Genomic DNA, 14079 nt, shown 5'->3' with positions numbered 1-14079 from the left:
TATTATAATAAGCGAACAATGTAATATTACAGGATTTAAAAAAAATATTTTTGGGTGGGGTAATAGGCAAATGTAAGAAAAGTGTAAGAAGGGGGAGGGAGGGGGCAAAAAGTCCATAGAACGGTGTAAGATTATATTTGAATAACCCCATTAGCAGTAGTAGAGAGTAGGCAGGTGCTCTGGCGTGGTTTGCTCCTTCTTTCTTATCAAACATACTCTATCGTCCTTATCTCTCCTCCTTATTTTTAGTGTGCGCTACTTTCTAGTAGTAACACCTCTTATCGTCGACACTTTTATGACCTAATATTGTGATGTGAGTGCCAAAAAACAAAAACAAAATAAACCCCGCTTACTAAAGATTCCATAGCAGGAAGATAATAAACTTTCAAAGAGCATCTCCATAATATTTTGTTGAAACTTATGGGGTAGGGGGGGGGGGGGGTCCAAAAGTCTTGACAACGGTGACAACGTCAGGAATATGTCCCGTATTTTGGGACTGTCAATTGCCATTGGACATGGTCTGTGCTACGCTACATTTATGTTGGTAGATGGATTTGATAACTTGTAGCCTGTTTTGTATGTCGTGTCTTGGACTGTTGCTTCACTGTATTTGTTAAATCGTTCGTTTTACAAGTGCCGAAGATTAAAGATAAGATAAGATAAGATAAGATAATACTTTATCATCACAGAGGTGTTGAGGATGTGTTAGCACGATCGTCGAGTTTCTGGGTGCAAGTATTTTTTGGTGTGTGTGTGTGTATGCATACTTCACAGAGCCCAATAATGTCCCATCTGTATCAGAATCTCTTCATACTATGTCTTATATTTCAACTTGTCCTGCTAGTCTCAGTGATCCAACATTGAATGTGCCAACGGTAATCTGGTATCTGGCCTATAATGAATTTGCTCCGTCAGTAACATACTAACGGATGCCTTCAAATCAGCGAGCTCTGAGGGCATACAACACCAGATATTCTGGCTGGAAAGCCAGAGGAAGATCAAAACGATGTTGGAGCGAGTCTGTGGCAGACACCTGTGTCTCCCCCCCCCCCCCCAACACCCACCGGTACAAGAGGAAGAAAAAAGTAAAATAAGCAAGTATGAGACTTACCCTTGCGTGTCTCTTTCTGCCAAATAACGCAACAGCGGCCCCTCCAGCAAGCACGTCTTTCCAGCCCCGTTTGCTTACTTCCCCCTGGAGATAAAGGAGACACGAGATAGAGGGTACAGTGGAATTTTAGAGTCCTGGATCGTGCAATGTCATAGCTAAAGCCCTTTGCTTCTTAAACATATTCAAAGTAAGGTGCGCATCACCACGGATGCGCAGATGAAGGACAAAACGCCAGTCTTGCTATTGTTGAAAGCGTGCATAAACATTCCCAAAGACGATAGAAGATAGTGAACTCACCCAAAAGAGTGTCCGCGGTAGTCCGCTTCAGATGGCGTTGCAGTCTTTGTTTTGAAGCTCGTTTTTCTCCAGAAGAAGAAAAGGATTTCACTTTGATTTTCTTTTTGCACACAAGTAGAGTAACTCTGTTCGCAAAGTGGGAGCTTTTTCGAAGAGGACGCGGCCGGGTTTGAGGACACGTTTTTAAATGGCTCAAAGAGAGGAGTGAACCATCTTGTGTGTAAGATCTTTGATATTCCTTCCTCGCCTGCCATTTGGTTTCATTTGAGTGAAATGGTGAGGTCCATGGAGAACCGTAACTACATCAGAGTTCACAGTCTAAGATATTATAATACAAGTCTAAGAAGGTCACTGACTATGTCTGTTACACGCATATGGTATAATGTACAATATATAGATTTTATATTATATTATATATATATATATATGTATTGAGAGAGAGACAGACAGACAAAGGGAGAGAGAGAGAGAGAGAGAGAGAGAGAGAGAGAGAGAGAGAGAGAGAGAGAGAGAGAGAGAGAGAGAGAGAGAGAGAGAGAAATATAGTAAATGGATACGCCGTCAGGCTGTATGAATACCTCCAGGCTTCAGTGAAAAGACGCAAACTGAAGTGGCATGGACACATCACACGATCATCTGGACTGGCTAAGACAATCCAACTTAGTGAAATAAATCTCTATGAGACTTCAGTTCTACCACACATTGAGAAACATAGGATCGAGTGGTTCGGAGACCTCACACGGATGCCTTCAAATCATCCAGCTCTAAGGGCATACAACACCAGATGTTCTGGCTGGAAAGCCAGAGGAAGATCAAGACGATGTTGGAGCGAGTCTGTCGCAGATACCCTAAGAGTTCACAGGATGTCCTTCCTTGCTGTAGACAGACGCCTGTGTCTCCCCGCGACACCCACCGGTACAAGCGGAAGAAAAAAGTAAAATAAGCAAGCATGAGACTTACCCGTGCGTGTCTCTTTCTCCCAAATAACGCAACAGCGGCCCCTCCAGCAAGCGCGTCTTTCCAACCCCGTTTGTTTACCTCCCCCTGGAGATAAAGGAGACACGAGATATAGGCTACAGCGGAATTTTAGAGTCCTGGATCGTGCACTGTCATAGCTAAAGCCCTTTGCTTCTAAAAAATACACAAAGTAAGGTGCGCATCACCACGGATGTGCAGATGAAGGACAAAACGCCAGTCTTGCTATTGTTGAAAGCGTGCATAAACATTCCTAAAGATCGTATATAGAAGATAGTGAACTCACCCAAAAGAGTGTCCGCGGTAGCCCGCTTCAGATGACGCTGCAGTCTTTGTTTTGAAGCTTGTTTTTCTCCACAAGAAGAAAAGAATTTTACTTTGATTTTCTTTTTGCACACAAGTAGAGTAACTCTGTTCGCAAAGTGGGAGCTTTTTCGAAGAGGACGCGGCCGGATTTGAGGACACTTTTTTGAATGGCTCAAAGAGAGGAGTGAACCATCTTGTGTGTAAGATCTTTGATATTCCTTCCTCGCCTGTCATTTGGTTTCATTTGAGTGAAATTGTGAGGTCCATGGAGAACCGTAACTACATCAGAGTTCACAGTCTAAGATATTATAATACAAGTCTATGAAGGTCACTGACTCTGTCTGTTACACACGTATGGTATAATGTATAATATATAGATTTTATATAATATAATATATATATATATATATTATTATATATAATATAATATATATATATATATATTGAGAGAGAGAGATAAATGTGTGAGGCAGCGTGGTGGAATCAGGCTCTCGTCAATTTTTGGGCATGTAGAGTTATTGGTATCATCTTAAAGCTTGTTCTCCTGTCTTTATTTGGATGAACAAAGTATCAATTTATCTTGAATACAAGTCGAGATATTTGCAATTGAAAGAGGTGGGGGGTCACCTGTTTTCAGAGGTAAAATTAGTGAGAAAATGGACGCCAAAATTTTTTATTTCCTTAGCCTGTGGTAACTGAAAATTTACATTTTTGTACCTTTAATCAACGTTTATCCTGAAAAATCCACACAGAAATGAGTTCTTTAATGGGCATGAAAGGTGTTGAGTCAAAAAACAAAAATTTGATACAAATTCACAAACCTGCGGAAACATGCAGGTTTCTTCACTTTGATTATTTTGACGAGAGCCTGATTTCACCAAGCTGCCTCACATATATTAAATGCAACCCATTATGCTGATAAAAAGCAACGCCCCGCCACCCCCCAAAAAAGTGTTTAAGAACAAATGTATTCTGGCCCTTACATAATATATCGAGTAATTGACTATTTCTTGCTGCAGTTTTTGGTGGCAAAACTTTCATATTTTTGGGGATAAGATAACAACTTTTACTTAAGTAGCACCACAGCCCACCGGTATAAAAGTGTGACTGAAAAAATGTAGCATAACCCCTTGCTGAATCTTTTGTCGCATAACATTAACAATCACATTTTTGTAAGATTACTTTTACTTAAGTACTACCCCCGCCCCCCTCCTCCTGCCCTTTCCTCCTCGAAAGACTACAACCCAATTTTAAGAAAACCCAAAAACATTAATCTCAAACGACACAGAAGTCGGGTCCCCGGTCAAAGACTACTTAACAGGAATTATGTTTCGCATTTGTCTTGCCCTAAAACGGCGCGTGTCTTCGATCATTGTGAGTCCTCAGTGAGTTACTCAAACAAGAGAAACTGCACTCCATAACCTCACCTCTTCCCTAAGCTGCTGTTCCGAGGCCAGTATGACTGTCGCAAAGACAGACACACACAACAGGAGCGCGATGGTCTTCATTGTGAGAGATATTCTGAGGATTAATAATAATAATAAATAGCATTTATTGTATAGCGCATATCGCCATTCGACATCAAGCTCTACGCGCTTTACATTATATTATTACCCCAGCAGACCGCATAAACACTCTCAGCTTGCCGGGAAGATTGCAGTGCAAGCAGCTGATTAAGCGCTCAAGCACTAGCAAACTGACAAGATCTTTCACGGTCAATGATTGGGTACCCATTCTCACCTAGGCGAAGTGAAGAAAATTCATATAAAGTGCCTTTCCCAAGGACACAACGTCGGCCTCCTGACGGGATTCGAACCCTTGACCTTACGGTTGCGAGTCTGGGAGCCTAACCACTAGGCCATCAACGCTTGGAGTGGCAAAACTGAATTATTGAAATTTCAAAATATAAAAATGTCATAAGTCTTGGCATGTACAGAAAAAAAATTGCATTATAAGTTGGTTCGCTCTAGAAGTAAGGAGTAGGTGTATTGGTTATAATTATAGGCTGGTTTGTCTAGGTAATATCATGCCTGACACCTGTGATTTTAAGAGCAGTCTCAGGAAGACAATACCTGCAACATGTCATGAGCATCTAAAACGTATTCGAAAACCAACAAATTTGTAAAAAAGTGGGAATAACATTAAAAGTATAGTATGTCAGTGCGCTCGTCTCAGAAGCGGAAAGTCCGGGTTCGAGCCTCGGTTCGGACACGGATTTTTTTCGCCCCCTTCTGCCCAGTGCCCATCCAGCAGTAATGGGTACCTGACTTCCAGTTGGGGAAGTAAAGGCGGTGTGGAAAGGAACCGGCCACCCTACCACACTATGGCGAAGGCCCAGGAAGTTGTCTTACTAATAAGGCATTCCCCTATGTCCGGATCGGATGCGGGAACAGCTTTACTTTACTCACAAGCCACTACTAGTCAACTTAAAACGATTTTTTAAACATTCCTTTACACGTGCTGGCATTTAGAACCATTGTCTCGGTAGTCTGATTGTTCCCTGGTCTCGATAGTCTGATTTCTTCTGGTTGATAGTACAATGATACTCACCTCGTGGCTTCGGTTCGTAGACAAAGATATGACTTGGACTTGCATTGACTTCTCTCTTCGTCGTCTGTTAATCCCTTTCCTACTGATTCATTTTATACTCTTAAATGGGAATAGTTCATTAGTCACAGCAGAAGAAAGGTTACGATATGTAACGGTTTTGTGGTGTGAAATATCATATTATATTTCATTCCACAAAACTCTGTCATATCGCCCCATTGTAACTTTATCTTCACAAAACTAATTGCAATTTCAGCAGAAAAGGGAAGGCGGGGGTGGGGGGGGGGGGAGGGGTGACCCTTAACTCCTCTCTTCCGCCCTTACCCCCACTCCAATCCCACAAATACAGAGAGAGAGAGAGAGAGAGAGAGAGAGAGAGAGAGAGAGAGAGAGAGATTATCCCCCTACCCCACACGCACACAAACACACATACATTGTGACGGAACAGATAAGCCTAGTGTGAAAAAGCCTGGGGTGCAATCTCTCTTTTTATGAAAGACACGCCCGAAAGTCCCAGCTCCTATGACTGCGCGTGACGTTCACATTATGGCTCAGAGGTTACCTAACAAGGGTTGGTGAACTAAGAGGGAGGAAAGAGAAAGGGGGCCAGGGGGGGGGGGGGTGCATGAGTCCCTCCCAGGAAGTTGGTGACGTGTTTCTGAATAAGAAAACTAAATTTCCTTCTTTCTTCTGTTGAAATAAAATCCGATCTTAACTCATTTAACCCAGTATCCATCGTGCGTGATTGATGATCAATGCCATATTTACAATTCCTCACCTGATCTTGAAGTTTCGGGCTAAATACATAATAATCTGTTTATGTGTTGTTATTATTACAATATTCCACTATAAACTATTACTTTTACTAGGCTGCGTTATATAATATGTGGATTATAAAATATCATTATAATTTAGACTCTGATCTTTACCTTCTACTTTTACTTTTTCTGTCCTCTTTTCCCTCGATGTGTTGAGATGAGATGAAATTGTTGGAACATGGGCCAGATGTGTTGCTGTTTGGATCGTCATGTGTTTCTTTTGGATGGTCTCTACGACTCGGTTTATCCATTTTTTGTCTCGGCTCTCCTTTTGCCTTGACTTGAAGCCGTTGTTGTAGATCTTAGATGCTAGTTGTTGTGGCCCCCATCTCATTAATGTCCAAACCATCTTATTGTTGTTTCTCAATTTTTCTTTGCTCCATTCGATGCCTACTTGAGGGTGCGATGTCTTTCTATATATGTCTCTTATTTTGATGCTTAGTGATTTTCTAAGACATTTTTCGTTTCGCATGTTATTGTTCTATTTTGCTGCACTTTGTTAAGGGTCAAGGTTTATCACTGATAGCAGAAAGAGAGAGAGAGAGAGATAGAGAGAGAGAGAGAGAGAGAGAGAGAGAGAGAGAGAGAGAGAGTCGGTATAAAGGTTGGTCTGATTAGTTGTTTGTTTTTTAATTTAATCTCCATTTGGGATGTGTTTTTGGGAAAGGATGGGTGCCAGTTGGTATTCGACTGCATTTGCCTTTTGTGCTCACGTTTCAGTTTCTCTGCCAGTTTTCCCGTCTGCAGTGAACATGCTTCGAGGTATTTCAATTCTTAAGTCTTGTTTCAGTTGTGTGTTGTTGACTTGGATATTTAATGGGGGCGGGGGGGGGGGGGGGGGGGCGGGGATGAGGGGGTTGCTTTTTGGGATCTTCATTACATTTGTAATTTGTGATTTTATTTTGTATTTCTCTCAAGCTTTTTTTTCCATTTTAGTGATATATTTTGTTTTTGGACGCTGTTTTGGTCTTGATGTATGAGACTTCGGTCGTTGGCGAAGAGCAGTTCGTTAAGTTGTTCTCAGCTGCCTTTTGTTTCTTGTGGACTATGAAGAATAATTGTGATAGAACACAGCCTTGTCTGACACCTGATGTCACTTGAACCAGTCAGTGTTTTCCCTCGCTAGTTCTTACACAACTCAGATTATTTTCGTATAGTGATTATGATGCTTCTAAGGTGTGGGTATTTCACTCCATATTCTTTCAAAGTCTGCCCTAGCATGCTCCTGTCTACTCAGTCAAATGTTTTCTCCTGACCGACGGATACTATGTCCAGGTCTCTGGCGTGTTCTATAGCTCTCTCACATATTTGCCTCAGTACATCCATTCCCTTGTCTAAATCCAAACTGCGTGTTACTCAGGCTTCCCTCTACTGTGTCTTACTCTTCGTAAAAGGATTCTGGCGTATTATATCTTTCCAACATGTCTTGGAAGTGATATTCCTCTGTTTGTACCAACTCTTTGATAGTGTCTCAAACAACTGAGGGTCCGTGGCGAGTTCTTACATCCACAGGGGGGTTCGTTGCCCCTTTTCCATTTTTAGTTTGGTTTGATTTAAGAGAAGCACACCAATACGGTAACGGGCAGTCACAGTCAGTGCGAGGAACAAGGAGACTGATAAACATTAGGCCGGTGCTACTCGCCCGATCTCGGGTGGCTAGCATCTGGCTAGTCGACCGAATTCGGTCGAGTAGCCTGACGCTACTGGCACACGGGGGTTTCTGCGACCTCGGGTGGTTAGCATTTTCTGCTCTCCCGGAACCCGGAGCCGGTCACATAGACCTAGTCTTAGTTTTATACGGAGTGCCCACTACATGTGGATCGGGCCGATCGCCTGACTCGATCACTTGAAACTGAAAACAAACAAGTCTGTTTTTGAGGCGACCGAGTCGGGCGATTGGCCGATGCCATCCGTTGTGGGCTCCACGTATTAGGTAGCGTAAACACGGCCTCGCGACCTTCCGAGCGACATAAAGCTATTGAGAGCACCTAGCACACTCTGTGATTGGCCCATAATAGTAATAGACCATATATATTGTTTTTCCGCCATCTATTTTAGTCGTCTTCCGGGGTTTCCCTCGCGAGTTGACTAGATCCCCAAAATCTATCACCCTTTATCATTTAATTATTATCATTCATCGGAATTCCGTTGACAAAGTTACTAAAAATAAAAATGCAGCGTAGTGATGTTATTAAAGATTGTCTACTTACTGCTACCAAGATGTTTCAGTTGCCTTATCTCGCGTCCGAACAAGACTTGGGCGCTAGATCTACCTCGTCTTTGCGCGTAACGGCCTGTGATACGAGTGTAAACAAACGTTCCGGCGTTGAGTTGAAAGCGAGAAATTTTGTCTGCGGCCAGAGAGAGAGAGAGAGAGAGAGAGAGAGAGAAAGAGAGAGAGACAGACAGACAGACAGACAGACAGACAGACAGAGAAAGAGCGAGCGAGAGAGAGAGAGAGAGAGAGAGAGAGAGAGAGAGAGAGAACAGGGGGGGGGGGGGGGTTGTTATTAGAATTACTGATTCCTGTTGTTTTCTCTCTGCGTAGGTTCACAAGCTGACCCGGTGTTATACAGTCATTATTGTACACATTATGGCCAGTCCCATCTTCATACATGACATGTGTTATAATAATGTCAATTTGGTCAGATCATTGCAGTCAGAGTCAAACGTTCACATTAGAAATGTAACCTGTAACAATCTGATAAGATCTATAGATCTATGAGCCTTTCCTAAAAGTTCGTCTTTCTGAGGTACAGTTCTCTTTGTAGATGTAGTCAGGGAGAAAGAGCATGGAAATCCAATCATATTTGGTGTCAATAGATCCAGTGAATACCACTTTTAACCTGGGAGAAAAGTTAGGTAGATGAGAGAAGTCGGGTTTTTTTCTTCTAGAAAAGGCCACATGTATGACATGGCCTGTAATTTAACTTAAATAACGCGAACCCCCACCAAACCTTTTTTTGACAACACAAAATAGCCAAAATAACCAAACTTGTATAAAGCGTTGTTTTTTTCACTTTTTTTTTAAACACTAAAAAACTCTTCACATTCATTTTCCATCACATCAGTAGAATCTACATGAAATGTGATGTACATGTATCTAGAATCATTAATGCAAGGTCCTTTTCTGTGTATTGATATCAAAATATGCAGTTAAAAACCTGTGCCGTCTGTACATATCTAACTGAATCTATTAATAAATGTATATTTTTTTCCTTTTATGTTGACACCAGGACTTTCTTCTACACAATGACAATGACAATGACAATCTTTATTCATCTCGCATGGAGGAATTTGTCTTGGTCGTTAACAATGACAGTAGACGTTACAAAAGTTACACGTACTTGATGCCACTTGTACTCGAGGATGCATGCAATAACCTGAGGTAGAATGGAATAGAATAATTAGCCTGGCTCCAATATTCAAACCGTTGTAGTTATAACATACTCTAACTAACTGCATCGCCCACTTCGCCCAAGGAGTGTGTATCAAAAAGTTTGGCATCAATTCGATAGTTGTTGTCCACCCCTACTGAATGTAGGAGGCCGTAAGTTTGTTAATTTTTCTTTTAAAAAACCAAACACATACAGTGGGCTTTTTTCCCTTTGTTGTAAGGAGAAAATGGGAGAGGGGGGGGGGGGGGTCAACTTCATCGAATGTGGATTTTTCATCAGCATTGTACGAAAAGGAGTGCTTAAACAATAAAAATAAAAACATAGTGGGCCGACAAGTATTCACGCCTTCACACCGCCAACTGTCCGAGTTGTACGGTCCTAAAGTAAATTTGCCACGCCATACCGACAGCGAATTGATTGCCAGAGGTACGCAGCGCATACGACGCACAACACCCAACTTGACTATCTTTCTCCCACGAGAGAGAGAGAGAGAGAGAAAGAGAAAAAAGAGAGAGACAGTGACAGAGAGACAGAAGAGAGGGAGAGAGAGACAGAAAGAGAGACAGTGACGCACAGATAGATAGATAGAGAGAGAGAGCGAGAGAGACAGACAGACAGAGAGACAGTGACAGAGAGACAGTGACAGAGAGAGAGACAGAGAGACAGAAAGAGAGACCGTGACAGAGAGAGAGACAGACACACACAGAGAGAGAGAGAGAGGAAGAGAGAGAAAGAGAGACAGTGACAGAAAGAGAGACAGTGACAGAAAGAGAGACAGTGACAGAGAGAGGACCGATCAGACTCTTGACTTGGAGGACAGAACACGGAACGTGCACAGAAATCCCCAAGGGCCAGAAGCCGCAGGCGAGGCGGGGCTAATCGATCGAATTCGTTCGCCCGGAATATGCGCAGAAATCACCACGGGCCAGTAGCGCCAGGCTACTCGACCGAGATCGGGCGACTAGCCACTCCGTAAACATTAACGAGAGAGAGAATGTAGGGATGTAGGATTAATTATATTCTTGATAATGACGAAATTTTCATGAGCTAATGTGCGTGAGAGAGGTCAGAAGAAGACGACAGGAGGGGATGGGATGGTGTGGTGGGCCTTAATGCCTGCCCTCCCTCCATCCAACCCCCTTTTCCCCTTTGTGAGTCATGGAGCGACAAAGAAAACTACAGAGAAAGGCAAGAGGCGCAATATCTGTAATAGAGGTATCACAAGCATAGAAATCCATGCTCACACTCACATGACCTTAGGGTGGTATTTGCATGAGTCAATCATTTCTTTTCTTTTGCAACTGGTTTGCTGGGTTTTTTTTTACGTGTGATTATATCGTCCTATAGAATGATTACTGGGCTTGCTAAGAAAGCGTGCCTTGTGCTTCATTCATTTTGATCAATTTCTTTTTTAGTTGTCTTGACAACATCCTCACCTTGGATTTTCGTTTCCTGAATTAGTAAAACAAGAAAGTAAGAACATCTCCAGTCATTTAATTTGTTAAGTTGCAGAGTGCTCGATAATGCCAGGATCCATTTAAAGGGTAATAACGCGGTCATCGCTGGACCCATTTCAGAAAAATATTGAAGAAATAGAAATCAATTAGGAGCACGTTATTTTTGTGTGAATATGAAGAACACCGACAAGAATATTCGAAGAAATGTTATGTTCTAACATTTTCAACCAGACTTGAGTGAAACACAAGTACAGTAGACTATCCTTTACTTGTGAATTGTAAAATGTATAATTTATCCAACACTGGCAATGCCAAACAAACCCAGGTAAGAACGTGGCTGCACCAGTTGTACGGTCCAGGTGTTGACCATTTCTCTCTTGGGAAGATCGAATGTACCAGTGGAAAATAGGAATAACCCTGTAGTATGTTTTTGGTCAATTCTACGAACCCAAAACCTCCACATGAGCATTGAATTTCAACTGTTCGAATGCTTGTGGATTGTTTTTGCAGATTCTCGTAAATAAATCTCCAAACAGGTAATACATCACATCAATCACGACACGCTCGTTAATTTTTGGGCATATGAGGTTATTTGTATCACCTTAGAACTTGTTCGTTTGTCTATCTTTTGATTTTTTTAAAATACCCATTTGTTCAGAATAGAAGTCAAGATATTTGAAATTGAACGAGGAGGGGTCGCCTGGTTTCAGAGGTAAAATTAGCGAGAACATGGCCTCCAAAATGTGGCGACTTCCAAAGCTTAAGAGTATTAAGAAACTGAAAATGTACATGTTTGTGCCTTAAATGAACATTTCAAGTAAAATCTATACAGAAATATGTTTTTAGGTGGACCTTAAAGGTCTTGAGTAAAATAATGGACAAAAATTGCCAAACTGACAGGCAGATGACAGTTTCTTCGATTTCATTATTTTGACGAGTGCCTGATTTCACCACGATGCTTCACATATTATATAAATGTTTAAAACAACATTTAACACAAAATGAGGTCCTTAATTTGGGGAGAATAATATATCAGTATAAACAGTATAAACACACATAAGCAAACAAAAATTATCCTAGTCTTCCTGGTCGCCTGAAACTGATACAATTCGTTTCTTGTAACTGTGAAATCCAATCACCCAGGTGATCCATCTCTCCTCACATCGGCAAGAACGAGGATCAAACGTGCTGTCTACATCTGGCGTGGCTGTTAACATAGAACAACCCTTACACTATCTGGCCAAAATGGCGTTGGTTGTAATTACGATAGGCGCCATCGTAAAGAAGGAAGAAGAGCGCAGTATTCATTTTGATGGAAAATAGAATCGTCAATTGTCAAAGAAAACTAAAACAAACCCCAAACCAAAAAAAACACACACACACACAAAGAACAAAACTCCCACCTTCCACCTTCCACCTCCCCCCTCCGCACTTTTCTTTCCATTTTCCTCTCCTGCTGACCTCGCTTCAATTAACTTTTCTGAAAATCTCGTCACCAATTATATATCTTTATAATATATTATATAATTGTTGTTTCTAATGTAGGAGTTACACACCCCCATCTACACAATTTAGATCATTTCGGAGGCGGACATCCGACGCTTCCTGTCAGGGCCAACCTTGGCTGAGAGGGATACACTCCGCCAGAAAGACAAAGGCACTCGATTATAAATAAATAAATAAATTCTCTCCCTACTTAGGAATCGAACTCGGGTCTCCTGAATGCAATAGCGAGACACCTAACCATTAACACCACAGACGCCGGTTAACAGTTTTCGTAAAGATCAAGTTCATAGAGTAGTACTATTGTAATAGTAACTACGCCGTCGCTGTCAAATACGTCCATAGACCTAGGCCTTACAAATTTAAATAATTTAATTTTAAGCTTTGTGCACAACACTTAAAACGACTACATTGCAATATAAATACTCTGTTCATCCATTTCGGACCACTTTCATATGCCGTCTCAAGCACCGATTATGTAAGCTAACAATTGAATTGATAGAATCTACCTAAAAATGTGAGGGGAGGGGGGGAGGAGGTGGCTACCTCCTAAAAATCTCGTGGCTGCCGTGAGTGCTTGCTTGTTTTTGTTCTTTGTCCTGCGACTTTTAAGTGCTCTATAATCAGGTCATGACTTTATTTCCTAACCACGAAAAGCTAGACAAAGACAGCCCAATCTGAAACTAAATGTGGCACGACACGGGGGAATCGGGCGCTCGTCAATTTTTGTGCACGGGGAGTTATGGGTGTCATCAGAGACCGAGCAACGTAAACGAGACAGTACAGCTTGGGCCAGACTGCGAATTTGACCAATCCAGGGGCAACAGGAATTGGGACGGTAAACTCAAACAAACATGACTGATTCTAAGAAAACACACTGTAAGTGGTGCGCAGCAATAAACTGCACAAATTTTTTTTAAACAGACGACCTAAATTAGCTTTTTTTAAATCGTTTTCCTAAAGACTCTGAAAGGTAAGTCAATTGGTGGATAAGTAGATGAAGCTTGAATAGCATATTATTCCATGAATATTTGTTTCAAAACACACACCTTGAATAAAAGCGTGTTTTGTAACTTGTGTTTTAAGTACATCTAGATATAGAATCTAGATCTGGGTTCTAGATATAGATAGATGATAGATCTATTGTAAATCTAGGTTTTAGATCTAAGCTTCCTCGCACCTGGAGATAGTTTCTTTTGTTTAGATTTATCTAGATCTACATGTAATTCAGTGCTCTTCTCCCAGTCAAGATCTAGAAAACAATGCATGTTAGGTTTTTTAAGATCTAGATTTCCTGGCTAGATCTAGATTCTTTGGCACTTCGTCATTCCTAAACACATGTGGTCTTCGTTACATGCTGATCCGCAAAATTATGGAGACCTCACATAACAACAGCTCTTTGGTCTGTCCCGACAGAAAATGTGGTGTCACCTTTCTCATTGTAAATTTGTATACAAATGCCAGACTTCATTACAGAATGAAGCGCTTTGCACAAGTTCGCCAAAACTAGCCGAGAAAGGCAGGACTATTTCAACATTTGTAAAACAAAGCAAATTGGGTTTAGCAGTACACTTGCATTAGGAAATAGATATGATTCTCTCTCTCTCTCTTGCTCTTTTTTTCTCTCTCAATGTTTCTCTCTCTCTCTCTCTCTCTCTCTCTCTCTC

At 41.5% G+C, this 14079-nt stretch overlaps 1 protein-coding gene across 1 annotated transcript in view; it reads right to left on the bottom strand.

Annotated features, from left to right (window-relative positions):
- Positions 1–5347, bottom strand: part of LOC101846303 — a gene marked incomplete at its 3' end in the record, with an annotated part of 7438 nt that extends 2091 nt beyond the window's left edge. The window contains 4 exon segments of the mRNA XM_013087404.2: positions 1112–1195; positions 2369–2452; positions 4117–4210; positions 5240–5347. Of these exon segments, the coding sequence (XP_012942858.1) occupies positions 1112–1195; positions 2369–2452; positions 4117–4197 (249 nt within the window).
- Between the last annotated feature and the right edge of the window lie 8732 nt (positions 5348–14079).

This window comes from Aplysia californica, unplaced genomic scaffold (assembly GCF_000002075.1).
Source record: "Aplysia californica isolate F4 #8 unplaced genomic scaffold, AplCal3.0 scaffold00584, whole genome shotgun sequence".
In the NCBI taxonomy this organism is placed as follows: Eukaryota; Metazoa; Mollusca; class Gastropoda; order Aplysiida; family Aplysiidae; genus Aplysia; species Aplysia californica.
The sequence above is the reverse complement of the archived record's forward strand: the minus strand, read 5'-3'. Positions and strand labels throughout refer to the sequence as shown.